Genomic DNA, 19,723 nt, shown 5'->3' with positions numbered 1-19,723 from the left:
AAGATTTCAACAAATAGCAAATAGTTTGGACTTAAATTCAGCAACACTAGATAGCAGGACATGTCACTAGCAAGATACATGGAAATGAAGCATGCCATGTCACTAGCATATTACATACATGAGACCATCATCCAAAAGCCTGTCATCACCAAAAGAAGAGCTTTTTAGGTATTAGCCAAGTTTCTTAAGTTCTAATGGAAAGATATAACTTCCATTATCATTTCCTATCCGCCGAACAAAAACATATGTACAAGAAAAAACAATCGTCTTCCTCTTGAAGATCCTGCAGAATCTTGGTCACTCAGTCGATATCTATCGCCGTCTCCTGAGACAGACCGCTGATATTCCCTTGTTTGCTGCTATCTGAGGATGCAGCTTGTTCTTGTTCAATCTCGATGAGTTCTTCGATGATCCTTGGTGTTCCTCTTAATAACCTCTCCTGCTCTAGAGGTTTTTGGAGAAGTTCTCTCTGCTCTAAATACTCATCTAATGTGAAATAGTCCCACCAAGGGAAAGAGTTAAGGTGTTCAATCAATGTAAGGATCGTATATCAAAGATTTATTGAATGTATTAACGATGATAGAATCTAAAGGATATTCTTTTCTCCATCCTTTCTCATTAGCATAGTTGATGCGTTTCTGCAGAATGATAAGCTGCCTTGCAATCCACTGGTTTTTTTCAAGTATTCACACAAGAAATGTGAGATGCAGCAGAAAAACATCAGAGTGTGTAATCCATTTCTTATCTCGCATAATATCACAGAGTATTTCAGAGATACTCACATGTTTTGTTATATCCTCATGGAGAGCCTTAGCCTTCTGCTCCATTTCAACCTATTAGAAATAAAGAAATTCTTCACCCTTAACGGAGGTAATATACAACCATATCCTTTGTGATACACAGATAGCTAGATTGTGGTAACAACTTACAACAGTTGGCTGTCTCAGGAGGCCTTTCATCACTTTTTGCTTCAAATTTTCAATCTCCTCCTGAAGAGGAAACTGGAGGTTTTAGCTTTTACGAGGTAAAGCCAGAGAAGTTTTAACTATTCTACCCACGCATACCAGAACACAACATTGGTATAGCAATAATACAAAGAGATGGAAAAAAACAATAGTAACTGGTCACCTTGGATGACCTAAACTCGCAAAAGTCCATAAAGATAATTTCTCCATAAAGCGGAAGAGAGCAAAATCAAATTGGAGGAAATAATTCACCTTGCTTATGTCAGAATCTTCCAACTTGGAAATGCTAACATCACATTCCATGCCAGCAACATAAAGAAAGATCCCCTGGTCATCAGCAGTTTTAATGCCTACATAAAAGGAAAAAGAACATATGTGACAGTGATCGTGAGTCCGTGATCATTACATGGATGAGAAAACTTCGGAGACTAGATATGGAAATTTGACAGTAGTCACCTTGCCATGTAACAAATGAGAAGGAAGAAAACAGTCAATATTTTCTAGAATCTAGAAGTAGAAAGAAGCAGAAAAGCAAAGCCTAAAGAAAATACTAATAATCAGAAGTCCTTTTTACCTGTAACCTGCAAGATCTGGTACGCCACACGGTCCCTAGGGTCATTCTTTACTTTCACAAAGCTTCCCACCACTTTGTCCTCAAACTTCTCATTCTGCTTCAATAACTCTACGACTAAGCTCTTCCGTAGATACACACGCTGTATATTATCTGCATTGATGGTGGCCAAACCAGTTGACCGCATTTCAGGTTTTACTTCTTTTTCACAAATTTCCTCATCTGACCTTTCTGTTTTCTGCTTCTTGCAAGGCACTAAAACTGTTTCATTCTTTTCACTGAAGCCACATTCCAAACGTGTGATATACTCCAACTGCTCAAGATTCTCTTTGAAGTGACGATTTAAAAGTGTATGAATCCTCTTTCGATTCACATACTTCTTCCTGAAGATAGAATACAGCTTCTCATCACAACGAACTTTCTTCTTCTTTTCATGGTCGAGCAGGTTATTCTGATTAATGTATCTGCGGATAACTGACTCCACAATGTCTTGTGACATAGCGTCTCTGGTATCTTCCCCTATGGATGTTAGGAAATCAATAAGGCGCTTTGAACCCCATCTGATAAACTCCATTCTCTTTGTTTTGCCCCTCGTTTTATAACCTTCTGCATCCTCAACCGCATGGTGAGTTAATGAAATTCTTGGATCATCTTTGTCCTTAAGCTTGATGCCTTTCTTTCGTGACTTTGAAGAGTGGACATCCTCGAGCTCAACCGTGGGATCATCCTTGTACCTTACCTTAACACCTTTCCTTCGTGACTTTGACTTTATAGCGCGGACATCGTCAAAAGTTATATCTTCTTGGTTTTTCACTAATTCCCAATACTCAAGAAATAGACACTCCCATGTATTCCGATCTGACAAGTCAATCTTATCCTGCCAACCAGTAAAGGAATGTTAAGCAGAGAGAATAACAATAAAATGCCAACTTAAACTCCATTGGTTAGGAAAGTCATGGTGCATTAGCTTAAAAAGAGAGCATGCAATAGTTTTAAGAAAAGTTTGAAGGATAGACATACATTAAGTAATATTTTGTGTTATCACTTTATAATAAAGGAAAGAATGACAGCGTAGTACCCTACACGCTTTGACTCATGCTGACCAGTATGCATATATTTCACTCAATTCACTAAAGACACACAAAACGTGTGGTAGCTTCATCTATCATTTCCTAAGGAAAAGCCTAACCAAGTCTTTAAGTTGTTTCACTCTGATTCTTCTAAATTCATTTCATTTTTTGTTTCGTATGGCCATAAAGCCCTTTTATACAGATTTAAAAAATCTTAAACACCTTAGATATGAGCATCGGATGGCCACCAAATTTCAAGGTTAGGGACAACAATCGAAAATTTTGGGTAAAAGGAAATAATAAGACAAAATATTTGATATGCAGTTTGAAACATACCCCAGCAGCATCATATTCTCGAATCTCTTCTAAAGCAAAGACATACTCCTGGCATAGATTACATAATCCTTTATCCTCTTTAAGGTGAATGAACTCAGAATAAGTAACACAGCCTTCACACACAGCATTTGGGCAACAAAAACAGCATAGCTTTGGTCTCTTGCGACACACGTAGCAAGTGTGCCACACTGAAAAGTTGAAAACTTAACAATAAGCCCCTCAGAAAGCAAGTATGGAAGATACAGTAGCCTTCTGGCTGCAAAATTGAAATTGTAAATATATGTCTTCCTAGTGTGTTCGGAAATTTTAACAGACCGAAGAACCTAGCAAGGTAAATAATTAGTACTTGACTATAAGACTCGATAGACAGTGAGTATCTTACGTAATGATTAAATTAGCTTTTGAAAGCTCAAAGTCTACTCGTCACTACTAACGAGCTGGAAAAAAAATCCAGGAATGCACAAACTGCAAACTAAATCCTTCTCCAAATTTTCTCATTTTCTCATTTTCAAATATAAAACTATTCAACTAATTGAGAGAAGACCGGTAAATCACAATTCAAAAAAAGCTTGCTACTTCAAAATGGCAATAATATCGCAAATGAATATATAGAGAAACTGTAGCACTTACTACAGATCAACGAGTCTCCGTTCATTACATCCTTTTCCTTTTCAACGCAGCTGGCATGATAAACTTTAGGACAGTCCCTGTATAATAAAGCAAGCTCAGTGAAGTCCAAAGGTAAATAGATGCCTACATTTACACTAAATGACACAACAGACAATGCTAAATTATTCATCTTGGCGATCTTTATTCATAATGAAATTGTTGACTTGCATACAGATCTCAGATAATCAAATATTTAGCAGCGCTGTTACAAATGTACTAAGTCCTTTGTCCCATTATAAAAAGAATATATAAATCCTACTAGTTTTAGACAGACTTGAAAGTTGAAACTGATGAATCCTAGTTATAAATATAATAAACCCTCAAAGACTTAAACACCCTTGGTCACCAGAAATCAAGAACATGCAAAGAAATCGGAGATCATGCATTCTGTTTCCTTCGTCATCGGAGTTTCACTAGCGCCTGCGTTTACTCTGATTTGACTAAGAGCCAAATCCATTAACGAGGGCATGAAAATTTGTGAAATAAAAGACGAGTGTGGAGAGAAAGAGACTGACTTGTAGTCACAGAGCATTAGGCTTCCACCATCTTTGCAGACGAAGCACCAGTCCTCGCACTCCTTCTCCTCCTCATCCTCCTCCTCCTCCTCGTCCACATCCACTATCTCCACCGCATCCATATCTCTCGCCATCGTTCTCTCTCTCGAAGTGGCTACTTGGCTTGACCTAGAGACCACTAAGCAAGACGAAACTGAGAGACACTTTTGAGGAATACCCAATTTTAAGGCGGAAAGTAGCAGAACAAATAGCGCCAGATTCTAGGCCTCCGATTTTTAACCCAACGTCAAACGCCAAACGCCAAACGCTAACGCGACTTTTTGGTATAGTTTCTCTATTATACCCCCGTCATAACTTAGAAATGTGTGTTTTACACGATTTTTTCAAAGGGCTGTTTCGTAAAATGAGTGGTCCACAGTGTAATGTTTTTCTCGTGATCTTGGAACTCGTTCATATAAAGAAAGTCTTTCGAAAAAGTCGCGTTTTACAGAGTCTGACAATCGGCTATCGATTGATTGCTCAGAAGAAAAAAGAAAATGATCTTTAGAGGATAATATCGAACCATGCAGATTTTAATTTCGAATTTACCGAATGTAGATAAAAAAAAATTACACTTTTATTGTTTCAATTCACCGTTTAAAATGTCTCTCTCTCTGGATCGATGGTTGGAATTTGTGGTTGGAAATTCCGAATACACAAATTATAAAAATAGTTTATTGATAAGTAAAGTTGACCTACATTTAATACAGGTGTAATCAAGTAGTAGTATACATATATTGGTTTCAAATGTTAAATTTCATTTGTTTTCACCTATCCTAATTCATTTTCTTTTCTAATAAAATAGAAACAGGAGTACAGTATTGTTTTTGTTTCGTTTGTGAATGTAGATAAAATTACACTTTTTAAATATACGTTGTCGATTGCGATGATCATCAAATCGAACAAAAGTCACAATAGGTGAAGAATCGCATGACAATAAAGGGATGAGCATAAGAACATATTCAAGTTCAAGCATATATTAATACATTTTGATATTATTTATGTCATTCTTCCGTATATATTCTTACCTTGCTTCTTCCTCACATTATGTTTTTTTTTTTCCTAACCTGTTTTTTTTTCTTTAGAATTATCTTACTTGTTCTCTCATTTTTAACTTACAAGCCTGCGTTTCTATTTTAACGAAGAGAAATCTCAGATTTGCATACGTGATGTTTTAACAAAGCTTAATACAAAATCCTATATTTTGCTAAACATTATTGCTCTTTTTTTCCTGTTCTTGGACAAAGTAATTATTGGTCTTTTAAATACCAGATTGTGATGACTTGTGACTCAAAAATAAGTTGTAATTCGATTCGTTAGAAAAAAAAACAAAATTAGAAAAAATCAATGGCTTGCCTTTTTAAATGCCAGAAATTAAAATTTTCGATGTTTGAAATTTTATTATTCTACTAAAAAAGTGGATAGCTATAGGCTGATAACAAATGGTTTTAAAATATTGTTTCAGTCTTATCAGATCCAGTTCAAGTCTACTAGACTGCTACTATACATATGAAAACGGATGATTTTTTATGTTTCATTAAAAAAACTACGTAAAAGAAAGATGCTTGCCTTCTTTCATAAAAATCAGAAGACAATGTATAAGGTTTCCATCTGTTATTTTGTCCAAAAAATATTTTAGTTTGCATATAAACTTTTTCCTCTCATTTTGAAGGTCGGAGATGAGAGGAATATATATAAAAATGCCCTTTTGCATTGCCATCGTCCAGAATAGTGGAATATAATCCGAACAAGTGGAACCTTCTTACACATGCTTCTGTCTATTCCTACATCAGAAGCCATTTTCCCAAACATAACTAAGTTCTTCATTAAGTAATTAGCTTGTTTTAAATTACTGATTCATTCAAAAACACTCTTCAATATTATTATTTTGTAGGTTCATTCATTTCACCTTTTAGTCCCATTCACAATGAAGTCCCACACTTGAAAAAGAGATCACCCAAAATAAAGAAGCAAAGAAAGGAAACAAACACACCACCATTTAAGAAATAAAAGATGTTTCAACGTAGTGGGATTCTCTTTCCCTCAAAGCAGCATTTCTTCTTCTTCTTTAGATCAGCGAGTTAAACAAAAAAACTTGGAAAATACCTTTTGTGGGTCCAATAAAGGCACTAACCTAAAAGGGTCATCTTCTTAGATAATTTTTTTTTTTTCCTTTATTGTTGCTTCATTATTACACAAATCCTCCATTTCTCTTCACAGCCCATGTTTTTGTTCTCTTGTGTTTAGAGTGTGTTTCAGCTTATCTATGGCTCAGTCAGGTACTAAAAGCTTTGTTTTTAATTTTTCTCACACTTTAATGTCTATTGTTTCACCATTATATATTAATTATGCTTCTTGGTTTTTGTTATCTTATGTAATATAACTTTATAGCTTCTTTTAGCTTCAAGTTAACAAAATATTTGGTACATATTTAGTTGAAAACAGAGAGGTTTTTAAGAGAGTATTTGAACATCAAAAGCAAAGAATCAAAGACACAATCATAAAACGTGCTGTTCTTGATGCTTTATAAGTTTCCATTTTCTTAATGTTTTGGCTTCTAATGAGCTCTGATGAGGAAGTTATTGACTGATATGACGATGTTTCACATCAAAAACAAACAAAGCTGTTGTTAGTTATTAATAGATAACTAGACCAATGAATCGGTTTATTTTTTTTATTTTTTGCACACTCATGAACATTGTTTGATCATAAGGAATGTTTTCCGTCGATCATTATGTTTGATGTTATCTAGACTAAATATTGTGCAGATCGAAAAAAAAAAGATTTCTGAAGTGAGTTTGATTGATTTCATCTTTATATAATATTTCTTATTATATCTTATAAACGGCAGGGAACGGTGAAAGATTTCGCAATCCTCCAAGAACTCGAAGAGAATTCATTCAAAGAGATTGTTGTAAATGGAAAAATCAGAAATTGATATTACAATGCTTCATGGCCTTTGCTTTTTTGGGAATCACTTCTTCATCAACTCAACCAGATATCGAAGGTAATTAATATAACCGTTTATATATAAATCAATGATCTAATGGTATTAACTGATTTACATATTGTTCATATCGATCTGCTAGGAGGAGCTTTGTTGCAGCTCAGAGACTCACTTAATGATTCGAGCAATCGTCTTAGATGGACACGCGATTTCGTGAGCCCTTGCTTTAGTTGGTCTTATGTCACGTGCAGAGACCAGAGTGTTGTTGCGCTGTAAGATCACTTCTCTCAAGTTTAGTTTCCTGAGATTTCGCATTGTGTTGAGACTATTTTGTATCATTTCGTAGGAGTCTTGCCACAAATGGATTCACCGGAACACTCTCTCCAGCTATTACAAAACTGAAGTTCTTGATTACACTGTAAGTCATCACAAACCATTTCCACTCACGAGATTCTCTATAGATAGATTCCGGGATAGATTCCACTAAATCATAATATTGTTCTTGATGTCTTTAATGCAGAGAGTTACAAAACAATAGTTTATCTGGTGCTTTACCAGATTATCTTGGGAACATGGTTAATCTACAGACTTTAAACCTATCCATGAACAGATTCAGCGGCTCTATACCGGAAAGCTGGAGTCAACTCTCTAATCTAAAGCACTTGTAATACTCTCTTATGAACCTTCTATGAAATGTGAGTTTATGAGAGTTATATTATGGCTTTAATCAAGCAATGAAATTTGATTACAGGGATCTCTCATCCAATAATTTAACAGGAAGCATCCCAACACAGTTCTTCTCAATCCCAACATTCGAGTAAATTCTCTTTTTTTCTCTCATGAGTCTAACTTAAGTCACAGTGACTTCTCACTACAGTGTAATCACCTTTTATGATTCCTTCAGTTTTTCAGGAACTCATCTCATATGTGGTAAAAGCTTGAATCAGCCCTGTTCTTCGAGTTCACGTCTTCCAGGTTCTTAGCTCTTTCTTCTTCATCCAATTCACATACAAACAGAACAGACTTAACTAATTAATATCTCTAAAGTGCAGTCACATCCTCCAAGAAGAAGCTTAGAGACATCACTTTAACAGCAACTTGCGTTGCTTCTATAATCTTATTCATTGGAGCTATGGTTATGTATCATCACCATCGCCTTCGCAGAACCAAAAACGACATCTTCTTCGATGTAGCTGGTAAGAAAATTCACATATATTTACAATCAAATGTCTCGTTATATCACTATCTTTATTTTCCTTGAAAAATTGCAGGTGAAGATGACAGGAAGATTTCCTTTGGACAGCTAAAAAGATTCTCTTTGCGCGAAATCCAGCTCGCAACAGATAGTTTCAACGAGAGCAATTTGATCGGACAAGGAGGATTTGGAAAAGTTTACAGAGGTTTGCTTCCAGACAAAACCAAAGTTGCTGTGAAACGCCTTGCGGATTACTTCAGTCCAGGAGGAGAAGCTGCGTTTCAAAGAGAGATTCAGCTCATAAGCGTTGCGGTTCACAAGAATCTCTTACGCCTTATTGGCTTCTGCACAACTTCCTCCGAGAGAATCCTTGTGTATCCATACATGGAAAACCTTAGCGTCGCATATCGACTTAGAGGTATTACCGCACACGTGGCTTCTCTTTAATCGACTTAGATTCTTCTATTGTGTGCTAAAGAGAATTGTTTGTACATGTTAGATTTGAAGTCGGGAGAGGAAGGATTAGACTGGCCAGCGAGGAAGCGTGTAGCATTCGGTTCAGCTCACGGTTTAGAGTATCTACACGAGCATTGTAACCCGAAGATCATACACCGAGATCTCAAGGCTGCAAACATACTTTTGGACAACGATTTTGAGCCTGTTCTTGGTGATTTTGGTTTAGCTAAGCTTGTGGACACATCGCTGACTCATGTCACAACTCAAGTCCGAGGCACAATGGGTCACATTGCTCCAGAGTATCTCTGCACAGGAAAATCATCAGAGAAAACTGATGTTTTCGGTTACGGTATAACACTTCTTGAACTCGTTACTGGTCAGCGCGCAATAGACTTTTCACGCTTGGAAGAAGAGGAAAATGTTCTCTTACTTGATCATGTAAGACTTTAATAAGCTTTCTTCTTTATGAGAGAGGACATGATGAAACTAATCTCTTAAGTTTTTGATGTGTATGAAACAGATAAAGAAGCTGTTGAGAGAACAGAGACTTAGAGACATTGTTGATGGCAATTTGACAACGTATGACTCCAAAGAAGTTGAAACCATAGTTCAAGTGGCTCTTCTCTGCACACAAGGCTCACCGGAAGATAGACCAGCGATGTCTGAAGTGGTTAAGATGCTTCAAGGGACTGGTGGTTTGGCTGTAAAATGGGCCGAGTGGGAACAGCTTGAAGAAGTTAGGAACAAAGAAGCATTGTTGCTTCCGACTTTACCAGCTACTTGGGATGAAGAAGAATCCACCGTTGATCAGGAATCTATTAGATTATCCTCAGCAAGATGAAGGATAAAGAAAGAGAAAGATATTTGAAAACAAACTTTGCATTACAACAGATAAACTTAAAAAAGTGTACTTCAACTGCTAATTGTATTGAAACAGATGGGAACACGAAGAAAAACACAACCTTGATTTGTGTAATAGATCATATGATATACATAACATGTACAACCTAGTTGTGTTTTCTTGTATATATAAATTGGTTATTGTGATATAATAAGATCTTAGTGATGATTGTTCTGGACTCTTTGCCTCCATAACAATCAGTTTTCTCTTCTTTTTTTTAAAAAAGCATTCTTCTGGTTTTTGCTCTGTTTTTAGAAAGGATGTTACGTCGTTCGGAAGTTATAAAATTTTGAGCTCAGTCCTTCAAATTTCGTTGGTTCTTTAGTTTTTTCTGAAACTTTGTATTGTCACATTTTCCCCAAAATATGACAATTTGCGAAATGTATACACATATATAAGCTAGAAACTAACAAAAAAAATTAACGTGATGGTTATGGCTAATCTTATATATGTTGAGTTTTTTCCCCATTATCTTATGTTGATTATAGATAATAATAAATTTTTTTTTTTCAACTAATTGACTTTTTATTTTTTTTTGTATCTCTGACTCTGCATACTTGCATTCTTTTTTGTTATGATCATTATTTGTTTGAAGAGTGTTGTCAAAGAGAATTATGTGACCAGGTGATTAAGCATTAATCATCGAAATGTTATATACAATTGAGTTTCGACCTCATGATGGAGGGAGATAATTCAGATTTCGGATTCATAAAAACAGAACTTTCATGGATTAGGACTTATTCTTAAACTCTAGATCCTCTGATGCTAAAGGCAAATACAAATCAATAGTAGTATTTTAGAAGACTTTTTTTATAATAAAAATTATGTTGTACTTTGTGTGCGTTTAATGAAAGAAGAGGCAATAAATGGGACCGGAGACAGACGTAAGCGGTCAGTGAAAAAGAGTCGTCGTCTCTTTCTCCCTCGTAAACCGGGCTGTTTTTCTCGGTTATTGGTGCTTGGTTTCCGCTGACACCGACATGTCCGGTTCCCAGGTAACTTTGCTCTCCACCGCTCGATTCAACTAGAAATGGACGATCCAGATCATCTTTTTCTTCTTCTATCTCTTTGCTTTGCTGTGACGTGTTCTTCGGGTATTTCTCCTGAGCCTCTGAGACACACCCTAAATAACCAAACTCAAAACCCCACTCCCCCCCAAAAGCTGAAAAATACTAAAATATTATGAAAACACACATATAACATTTTACATTGAGATGTTGCTACAAGAAAAAAACAGTTAATTACATTGAGATTAAATCGATCAGATCTACAAGATGAAAATTGGCACGGACCGATGTGAAGACAAAACCAATGTTTTGTCGTTTTCAGAGCAATTAATTTGTATGTACATTGCATCACCCCAAGTCCTCATGTAGGTAACAGAATACATATATATTTATTTTTTATACGTACGTATATATTGCATGGCACATACTCGAAACCCACGTTACTCCGGCTTGGATGTGGTAAATGTGATGAAAAGATTCTTGTTTTGTTATCATTGTTTTTGCAAAATGGAAGAAAGATCAATTAAACATGATCAACAAAATTTGGTCACTACTAAAAGCCTATAACATCGCAAGTCATTTCTGTACCAGTACATGAATTGGTAAAACGACCTCAGAGATGTAAAAGCATACAACTACTTTAATTTATAGCTAAAAAGGACAAAAATTTAGTAAGCCGTTGAGGTGGAGCCAAAAGTAATAATAAGGTAATTATAAATCGAGACGAAGGTACTTGTCTTGCATTCAATACACTCGACATATATATATGCATACATACACACTTACCGTTATGTATCATGTATGTATTTATATGTTTTGGAAATTAAGTTTATAAAAGTAAATGATCCTATAGTTAGCATAACTTAGCATGTAATCTAACTACATCGTTTAGTGGTAAGAACCAAGAACTAGTTACAAACATTCAACGCTTGATAGATAATTATATATATGCAGATATAGTTCTGGGGACTTAACAGGGATTTTAAATAAGAGAACGATTGCTGTTGGCCTCGGAAATGACGGTTATTCAATATATATAAGAAACAATTAAAGACAATTCTGGATATTTTTGTCAGAGTAAATTAATTTAAAACATGAAAAGGGTTTGAACTTTGAATGTACTAACTTGGAGTATGTCGGATTTTACCACTCTGGCTTTCACTGTGAAATTCTATTTTAGGTAACCCTACACTCACCATATAAAGACAATAACCATAATTAATCAAATACTAATAAACAAAAATTACTAATTCAGTGAAAGAAAATACAAAAGGAGGATCTAGGGCTTAGATCTTTTGTCCGCTCTATAAATAGAAGAAACTACGAGGGTCTCTTGCCCTGTCACATACTTCCTTCCTTGTTGTTCTTATTACATAAATTAGTTGATCACTTTCTTTTCTTCTTCATCTTCTTTCTATTCTGAAGCGATCTAGGGTTTAGAGGAATGTTGTTTGGCTCGAGGTCATGAAGAGTAATTCTTTAACCAAATATAAGGCTCTAAATGATTCTCGGACCAGGCTTCATTCCCCTCAACCTATTTATCGCAGTTTCCCCAAGATTTTCGCTTTTACATCACCTCTCATCACAGTCATTGATTCATGGTTTATAATATATTGCCATGCATATACATATATCTCTGAAGCTCCTTGGTCCATCTAGATTCGTTTTATGAATCATGTTATAGTGTTAATTGATATAAACCATGCATTGAGGCTTTGACAAACTCTTCAAACAAATTAAACTTTCTTAAAAAAAAAAGACAAACTCTTCAAACAGCTAGAATTATGTTCTTTAAAATATTCACGGTTTTTTCCTCTTATGTTTAATCTTTGTTTTCCCTTGAAGGATTCCGAGCGTCTTTCTTACGCAAGGTTTATAACCATTCTTTTCACTAATAAAAAGAAATCTGGATCTTGTTTTTACTTTCAGAGGTATTTTTATTTTACCTTAATTTTCTCTTCTTAAAACGTTTGATATCTATTCATATTACGTTGGGGAAAAGGACGTTACATAATCATGAAAAACAAAATCTTGTCGATCTACCGTTTTTTTTTTTCCTTTTTTCACATCTACTAGTTCCGTTTGTAATTTTTTTCCAATTTTTCAATGTATAAAACTATTGAACTATTTATCAACTAATTGTACGTTTTTGGGGTCAAAATTTGTTGTATTTGTAGTACTATTTCAACGGAGGTGGGAAGAGTATAAATAAGAAAAAGAAGAAGGTTTAAAACAAAGAGCAAAAGAAACCTTTGCACGTGAAAGATATGGAAAGGATGGGTTTCCGCAATACTAAAATGTCTCGTCAAGTTGAAATGTTAGTTACAGCAGCCAATAAAAAGACTTTATATTTTATATTTACCTTATTTTTCTTTTGACAACTTATACAGCAGCCAATAAAAAGAAAAACAAATTAATTCAACATTACTCTTCTTTGATTAATGATTATCAATATAAGCGATTAAAAATTGACTTGGAGCGTCAAAATTAAAATTTTGTTTTTGTTTGACGAAGTGAATACAAATCTGGGGCATGTGGCGAGTGGTTCTTTTTCCTGCAAATGACGTCACGACTAAGCAATGCGAGCGATATGATTGGTTGTTTTTCTTGCAAGTGATGTCACAACAATTTATCCTAGGGGTATAACGGTAAAAGAAGGAGAACCTCTAAGAAGCCAACGTCGACGAACCCGTGGCCCGCACGTCGTGCGGCACGGGTAGAGAGAGAGAGAGTGGTCGCTCGATCGAGGAAAGGCGCGTTTGTTGCGTATAGCCCAAATCCCGCCTTTTGCTTTTCACCCTTCGTTATAAAAACTTTCCCCTCTCTCTCTCTCTAACTTTTTTTTTTCTTTCTCTTTCTCCTCTCGCTGGCTTCGAGGAGGAAAAGGAACTGGAGAAATTTTACTGGTGCTCGGAAAATCTAGGTTTTCTTTGCCGATCTCCGTCGTGAACTTCGATCCGATTCTCTATTTTTTTCACCTGGTACGGACTTTTAATTAACTCGTCTGTTCGAATTCGCGTCAGATCTGGATTTTTAGCTTACCTTTTTTAATTTTTCGATTAGATCGGTACTCGATTCCCATGACGACCTGTTCCTGTCTCATGTTTTTCTGCATTTTGCTTGATTTGTTTGTTGTTCTTCTCCGAATTGCTTGATTTCGTTTAGTTTTGGGGGATTTTAGACAAAATTGCGGCATAGACTATTTAATTTGGAATTGAACAGAGATGAATCGGCATACTTTTTCGAATTGAATAGGTACCCTTAGCTGGCACGATGAATGAAAGGGAGAAAAATACGTCACTAAGTATATTGAATCTGTGACTGTTCTTGGTATAGTCAATCTCTTGCGTAATACAAGTTTATCATTATCTGGCAGGTATCGTCTGGGCTACAAGTTAAATAGGAAATGACGTTTTAGAGCCTGTAATGATGGAAGTCGGGTTCTCTCTTATTCAGTGGCTTATTAGTTCTGGTGCTGATAGTCCGTTTATATTTGGATGGCTTGTAACTGGATCTTTTGGGGTTCTGGCTGTTGTGTACACAATTCTTAAATGGCAGAAGAAAACTTCTTTAAATTGGGTTAAAGCTGCTGCTAGGGAGAAGAAGAAGGTATGGAAAAGATTGAGAGTTCCACTTTCTCATCATCAATGGACTGATGATTACGGTTATGGACCCCAGCCATCCACATGCTGCGTTTGTCTGTACACTCTTGTTCCAGGCCAAAATGTTTCTAATAAGGCAGCTCTGAGTATTCCCGTCCACCGATGTTCTGTGTGCGGTGTAGCAGCTCACTTTTATTGCTCAGGCTCTGCAGCAAAAGACTGCAAATGTGTTGCACAAGCCGGATCTGACCATGTCAGACATCACTGGTCTGAGCGGTGGGTTAACATGGATGATAATGCTGACATGTCTGCCTTTTGCTTCTACTGTGATGAACCGTGCGGTATTCCTTTCATTGAAGCTTCTCCAATGTGGCACTGCCTTTGGTGCCAGCGCCTCATACATGTAAAGTGTCACATGATTATGTCCAAGGAATCTGGTGACGCTTGTGATCTTGGCTCTCTCAGACGGGTAATCCTCTCTCCAGTACATGTAAAAGTCAGAGAAGAAAATGGTGTAGATGGAGTACTGAGTACTATTAAAAACGAGTTAGCATCTATACGAGGGCATGTGAGAAGGAAGCGTCACAGGGGTAAAAATGGGAATGCCCCTATTAGTGGTAAGCTATTGGAGGATTCAGCCAGTAATCCTGTGAAAAGCGTAATTAATGGCCTTGTGGTGAAGAAGCTACGCAGAGATAGGAGCATGGACTGCGTAAAGAAGGTCTCAGATATGCCTAATGGTAAGGGAATGCAAAATGGTATAGGGGGGCCCAAACGAAGCAAAAGTGCTGCTTTTAATTTTACGAAGAAGTATGCCTTGGTTGATTTGCCCCCTGATGCAAGACCGCTTTTGGTCTTTATTAACGCCAAGAGTGGAGGTCAACTCGGTCCTTTTCTTCATAGGAGACTTAATATGTTCTTAAATCCAGTACAGGTAACATATGAGCTTCAGTTTCTCAGAAATCCACTATAGTTGTAAATCTATTTTAGTAGCAAGTAATGGCTTAAATTTTTTAATTTGATCTTATTTGCTTGTAAACATATTGAATCTTTTGGGTATAATTTCACTAATGATAATTGCTTTGTTCTAGTACAGGTCTTTGAGCTTGGCTCTTGTGAAGGGCCAGATGCTGGTCTAGACCTATTTAGCAAAGTGAAGTATTTTAGGGTTTTGGTGTGTGGGGGAGATGGAACAGTTGCTTGGGTGCTTGATGCCATTGAGAAGCGCAATTTCGAATCCCCTCCACCTGTCTCTATTCTTCCGTTAGGCACAGGAAATGATTTATCTAGAGTTTTGCAGTGGGGAAGAGGTGTTTCAGTAGTTGATGGACAAGGAAGTTTAAGGACGTTTTTGCAAGACATTGATCATGCTGCAGTTACAATGTTGGATCGTTGGAGTGTAAAGATTAAAGAAGAGAATACAGAAAAATTTCCAGCAAGAGAAGGCCACAAATTTATGATGAATTACTTAGGTACGCTTATGAATTTTCTATACGTTGTTCCCTGTCATGGTCTCATGGATCATGAACAATAGCTGACGTTTTCTTTGTTTAGGTATTGGCTGTGATGCCAAGGTTGCGTATGAATTTCACATGATGCGGCAAGAAAATCCTGAGAAGTTTTGTAGTCAGGTATTCCTGTTGTGTTTTCTTTATCCGGAACTTGTATGAGAACCAGAATGTGGATGAAGCTACGTAGCATTGTGGCTTAACCCGATAAGCCTCCTAATATCGTAGTTAAACAAAAGCAACGGCTGATATATTTGTTTATCTTGATTTTATGTAGTTTGTAAATAAATTACGATATGCTAAAGAAGGTGCGAGGGATATCATGGATCGAGCATGTGCCGATTTACCATGGCAAGTTTGGCTTGAAGTTGATGGAAAAGACGTTGAGATCCCTATGGTATCGTACTTTAATTAACTCAGTCCTTTCTTCCTGTCTTGTGTGGTGTGTTGTTATAGGATTTGTTTAACGCTGTGCCTTTTCGTTTTTTGCTAATACCGAAATCCCGACCAGAGAGTTAAAATTTGAGCATATATTAGGTAAAATTTGAGCATGAGAGAGAGCACATAATCGCTTGGTAAAAAGTAAAAACCATAGTTGACAACTGCAATTTGTTTCCCATCTGGAAAATGCTTTGATTTTCTGGGAATAAGATGTTGATTTTAGCAAATGACTAACATCGTTGTTGTTGCCTCTTGAAAATGATGCCTCTAATTTGTGTTCTTTTCAGGATTCAGAGGGTCTAATAGTACTAAACATTGGAAGCTATATGGGTGGAGTAGATCTTTGGCAAAATGATTATGAACATGATGATAATTTTAGCATACAGTCTATGCACGACAAGACACTTGAGGTTGTATGTGTCCGTGGAGCGTGGCATCTGGGCAAACTACAGGTCTGATCTCTTCTCGAATTGGCTCCTTCCTCGTCTTTCTCATACATTTTATACCATCGTCTTCAAACCTGCAGAAATATTCAGCAGTAATTTCTATTCAGTGCGAGGCTAAAAGATTTAAATGAATAGATTCAACAAATTTTTTAACGCGCGATTCTCCCTTACAGGTCGGTCTTTCTCAGGCGAGGAGGCTAGCACAGGGAAAGGTCATAAAAATACATGTGTCTAGTCCTTTCCCTGTTCAAATAGATGGAGAACCGTTTATTCAGCAACCTGGCTGCTTGGAGATAACTCATCATGGACAGGTAACATCATTTCCTTTGCATCAATCATATGACAAAAATCCTAAGAAACTCCATTATTTATTATTAACGAGTGTGGGATCATTAGTAAAGAAAGAAAATTGGAACGGTAATGCCAAGATGTTGTTCTAAGGGTTGGATTGAATGCAGGTATTTATGCTAAGAAGAGCATCGGATGAACCTCGAGGTCATGCAGCGGCCATAATGAACGAGGTCTTACTCGATGCAGAATGCAAAGGAGTCATAAATGCATCTCAGAAGAAAGTTCTTCTTCAGCAAATGGCTCTTCGTCTCTCATAGAAGAATATAATATAATCGGATAATCCTCTCACCAAATTTTGGCTAACAAGAAGAGTAACTTCCAGTCTTGTCTTACCAACTAGAAGCCCCGGGTACGAGATTTTCGCTTTTACCCTTATTTTTGTTTCTTTTCCCCTTTGATGTTTGTGAAGAGTGTCATTGTATAGTGTGTGCCCATACGAAAAGCCACAGAGATTGGCTTCAAGAAATGTAATTTGAATATATACACATACAGGGATCATTTTTCGGGTAAATACAAAAGTCATGAAGACGAAAAGAAAGGCTTATTTACCCCCAACCCATCAATCGTCTTTTTCGTTTCTCTGTTTTCAACTGTATTAGCTCCATGCAGGGCCGTGTCTATCTTATGGATTGAGAAACATTGGGCTACGACCTATTTTTAATGAAATATTCTTACAAAATTATTTTGTACTCCTTGAATTGGAACGAAAAAAATTAGAACGAAATAAAACAGCTCCTTGCCATCCATCCTGTGAACGAAAAAAATATCTACAGAAAAGAACAGAATATTTTCAAATTTCAGAGCAAAAAATTCAGGAAAAAATTAGAGCCAAAAAGAGACATGTCATTTGATTTTATATTATCCGGATAGTACTTTGTACATATTGAAAATTTATTATAAAAAAAAATTGTGTACACACTATTATTCCACATAATAAAGAAATTTATAACGCTTGAGTTTCTTTATCGAATTTTTTTTCGTCCTTTTTCATATAATTCTGCTAGATTATATGGACTTTTTAGTCAACATAATGATAATTATTTATGAAAGGAAAGAGAATATTTTGACCAAAACGATTATAGAGCAGTATTTATACCAAGTATTTGAAAGAAAAAACGGTTATATCTTGCTGATGAAGTCAAGATTTTTTCCTCAAAATTTTCTATGATATTACCATAAATCAAAAGTAATATTTCAATCCAAAATTTATACATCATTTATTACTTATCATTATATTTTTCTTTGGGTATTTATGGGAAATCTGGACAGTTTTTATTTTCTTCCTGGAAAAAACGTTATATAGTGAAAAGAAAATAAAGAAAATAAGAAGAATCTAAAACCACTCAGCTCACCGCACCATGTGAAGGTTGGTGTAGTGGCAAGAACTCTTTTCGAATCTGAACGCTTAGCTCAAAAAGACGAGCATTTTCCTGAAATATCCTACCCCCTCATTCCCAGAATTCGAGGAACCCGAGAAATGAAAATAGATTGGCTTTTCGAAAGGTTCTAAATTTTCGCTTGCCCATCATCAATCGATCTCAACACAGATTTTGCGGAGGTTTGCTCACTCAAAACCCTATAGATTTTTTTTTCCATTTTTCATTGTTCCTGTAAGCTCCCTCGCTTGTTTCGCCAAATTTATTGATCCAGATTGTTCAAATCTGCTCAGATTTGCGCATGTTTAAACTCTCATTTTGCAGATCGTTTGAATCTTGCTGCCGTGATTTTTGTCTCTGTTTTAGTCGGTGACCCGTGAGTCCATGAGGGAACGAAATTGCTGATTTTGTGTTTTCAATGAGTTTTTGTTCATAAAAGCCAATGGTGGGCATTTGGTAGAGAGCTTAAAAAAATAAAATTAATGTCTGCTTCATAGCAATGGCTGCTTAATCTGCTTCAGTTAAAAAAAATTAAAGTAATGGCTGCTTCAGTCAAAAAAATTTGAGTTATGACAGCTTAATCTGCTTCAATTAACCAATTGGGGTCATGGCTGCTTTACTCTGCTTCTGTATATATATATATATATTTTATATGCTTATCAGTGGTTTCTTTTGTTTGGATTTGCTGCAATTTATCCGGCTCCGTTACAACCTGCTGAATAATCTTATTGCTTTCAGACATCATTTTGTCATGTCTTTTGGTCACTTTCTTTTTGTTTTGATTGATCTCAGCATGTTTTGGCTCTTCTAATATCTGAAAGGTTGGGGGGATCTGTGATCGAACTGACTATAAATGCTATATTCTTCTCTCTGATGTATCACATTCTCAGTAGCCTGATACCTTAATCACTAATCAGGATTTAGCTACTTCATCATCATTAGTTTATGACTTTATGTATTGTTCCTTTTGAATGTAAGCTTGGATCCGTTTTTGTTCTTTTGTTTGTGTTTTTTACATTCCTGAATTCATCCTCTAGTCTTTGTTAAAGTGATCTGTTACCATAAGCTTTGTCCATTTTATGTTTATGACATCTTATATTGTTTTCACTGCAGGAGCTCGTTTGAAAGCATGCAAAAAAGGCCATCACTCTCTTGTTTTTGTCTTACAGTTTGTTTATCTTTCAGCGTGATTCTAAAGCACAATACTAGATCCAGTGAGGTCCTTTGTTTTATTGGATCTTGAGTTGTGTTTTCTAAATGAAGGCCTTTTCAATGTCTATAAAATAGAATTTCTTAAGAGTCATCTACGTGAACTTTTTGTGGTCTTG

The 19,723-nt window shown here is 36.1% G+C and overlaps 3 protein-coding genes across 4 annotated transcripts; 2 read left to right on the top strand and 1 right to left on the bottom strand.

The window, feature by feature from the left end:
- Positions 1-24: 24 nt before the first annotated feature.
- On the bottom strand, positions 25-4,350 carry LOC18012215 (uncharacterized protein At5g08430). Its single transcript, XM_006394184.2, has 9 exons — positions 4,127-4,350; positions 3,573-3,649; positions 2,943-3,130; positions 1,540-2,413; positions 1,218-1,315; positions 930-989; positions 783-833; positions 598-668; positions 25-491 (listed from the first exon to the last, which is right to left on the bottom strand). The coding sequence occupies exons 1-9, from the start codon at positions 4,258-4,260 to the stop codon at positions 302-304; spliced, it is 1,743 nt and encodes a 580-aa protein (XP_006394246.2). The 5' UTR covers positions 4,261-4,350; the 3' UTR covers positions 25-301.
- Positions 4,351-6,328: 1,978 nt separating this feature from the next.
- Positions 6,329-9,773, top strand: LOC18012338 (probable LRR receptor-like serine/threonine-protein kinase At5g63710). The gene is made up of 11 exons (XM_006394183.2): positions 6,329-6,444; positions 7,017-7,172; positions 7,255-7,384; positions 7,459-7,530; positions 7,633-7,776; positions 7,864-7,929; positions 8,017-8,087; positions 8,165-8,308; positions 8,384-8,725; positions 8,807-9,201; positions 9,284-9,773. The coding sequence occupies exons 1-11, from the start codon at positions 6,432-6,434 to the stop codon at positions 9,602-9,604; spliced, it is 1,854 nt and encodes a 617-aa protein (XP_006394245.2). The 5' UTR covers positions 6,329-6,431; the 3' UTR covers positions 9,605-9,773.
- Positions 9,774-13,510: 3,737 nt separating this feature from the next.
- LOC18012227 (diacylglycerol kinase 2) lies at positions 13,511-17,723 on the top strand. 2 transcript variants are annotated; one of them, XM_006394182.2, is made up of 8 exons: positions 13,511-13,652; positions 14,048-15,207; positions 15,370-15,745; positions 15,828-15,904; positions 16,059-16,178; positions 16,510-16,674; positions 16,842-16,979; positions 17,127-17,722. In XM_006394182.2, the coding sequence occupies exons 2-8, from the start codon at positions 14,098-14,100 to the stop codon at positions 17,274-17,276; spliced, it is 2,136 nt and encodes a 711-aa protein (XP_006394244.1). In that variant the 5' UTR covers positions 13,511-13,652; positions 14,048-14,097; the 3' UTR covers positions 17,277-17,722. The 2 variants fall into 2 exon arrangements, with proteins under 2 accessions (XP_006394244.1, XP_024007141.1); XM_024151373.1 differs by having other exon boundaries at positions 13,527-13,652; positions 13,927-15,207; positions 17,127-17,723.
- The last annotated feature ends 2,000 nt before the right edge of the window (positions 17,724-19,723 follow it).

This window comes from Eutrema salsugineum, unplaced genomic scaffold (assembly GCF_000478725.1).
Source record: "Eutrema salsugineum unplaced genomic scaffold, Eutsalg1_0 scaffold_6, whole genome shotgun sequence".
NCBI classification, from domain to species: Eukaryota; Viridiplantae; Streptophyta; class Magnoliopsida; order Brassicales; family Brassicaceae; genus Eutrema; species Eutrema salsugineum.
This window is presented reverse-complemented; position numbering and strand designations above follow the sequence as displayed.

Coding starts and splice junctions, on each gene's coding strand:
- LOC18012215 (XM_006394184.2), bottom strand. CDS start 4,260: ATGGCGAGAGATATGGATGCGGTGGAGATAGTGGATGTGGACGAGGAG. Junction 3,131..3,572: donor CGGAGACTCGTTGATCTGTA/GTAAGTGCTACA, acceptor TCAACTTTTCAG/TGTGGCACACTTGCTACGTG. Junction 834..929: donor TCCTGAGACAGCCAACTGTT/GTAAGTTGTTAC, acceptor TATTTCTAATAG/GTTGAAATGGAGCAGAAGGC.
- LOC18012338 (XM_006394183.2), top strand. Junction 7,930..8,016: donor TTCTCAATCCCAACATTCGA/GTAAATTCTCTT, acceptor TGATTCCTTCAG/TTTTTCAGGAACTCATCTCA. Junction 8,088..8,164: donor TTCGAGTTCACGTCTTCCAG/GTTCTTAGCTCT, acceptor TCTAAAGTGCAG/TCACATCCTCCAAGAAGAAG.
- LOC18012227 (XM_024151373.1), top strand. CDS start 14,098: ATGATGGAAGTCGGGTTCTCTCTTATTCAGTGGCTTATTAGTTCTGGT. Junction 15,208..15,369: donor TGTTCTTAAATCCAGTACAG/GTAACATATGAG, acceptor GTTCTAGTACAG/GTCTTTGAGCTTGGCTCTTG. Junction 16,675..16,841: donor GGCATCTGGGCAAACTACAG/GTCTGATCTCTT, acceptor TCTCCCTTACAG/GTCGGTCTTTCTCAGGCGAG.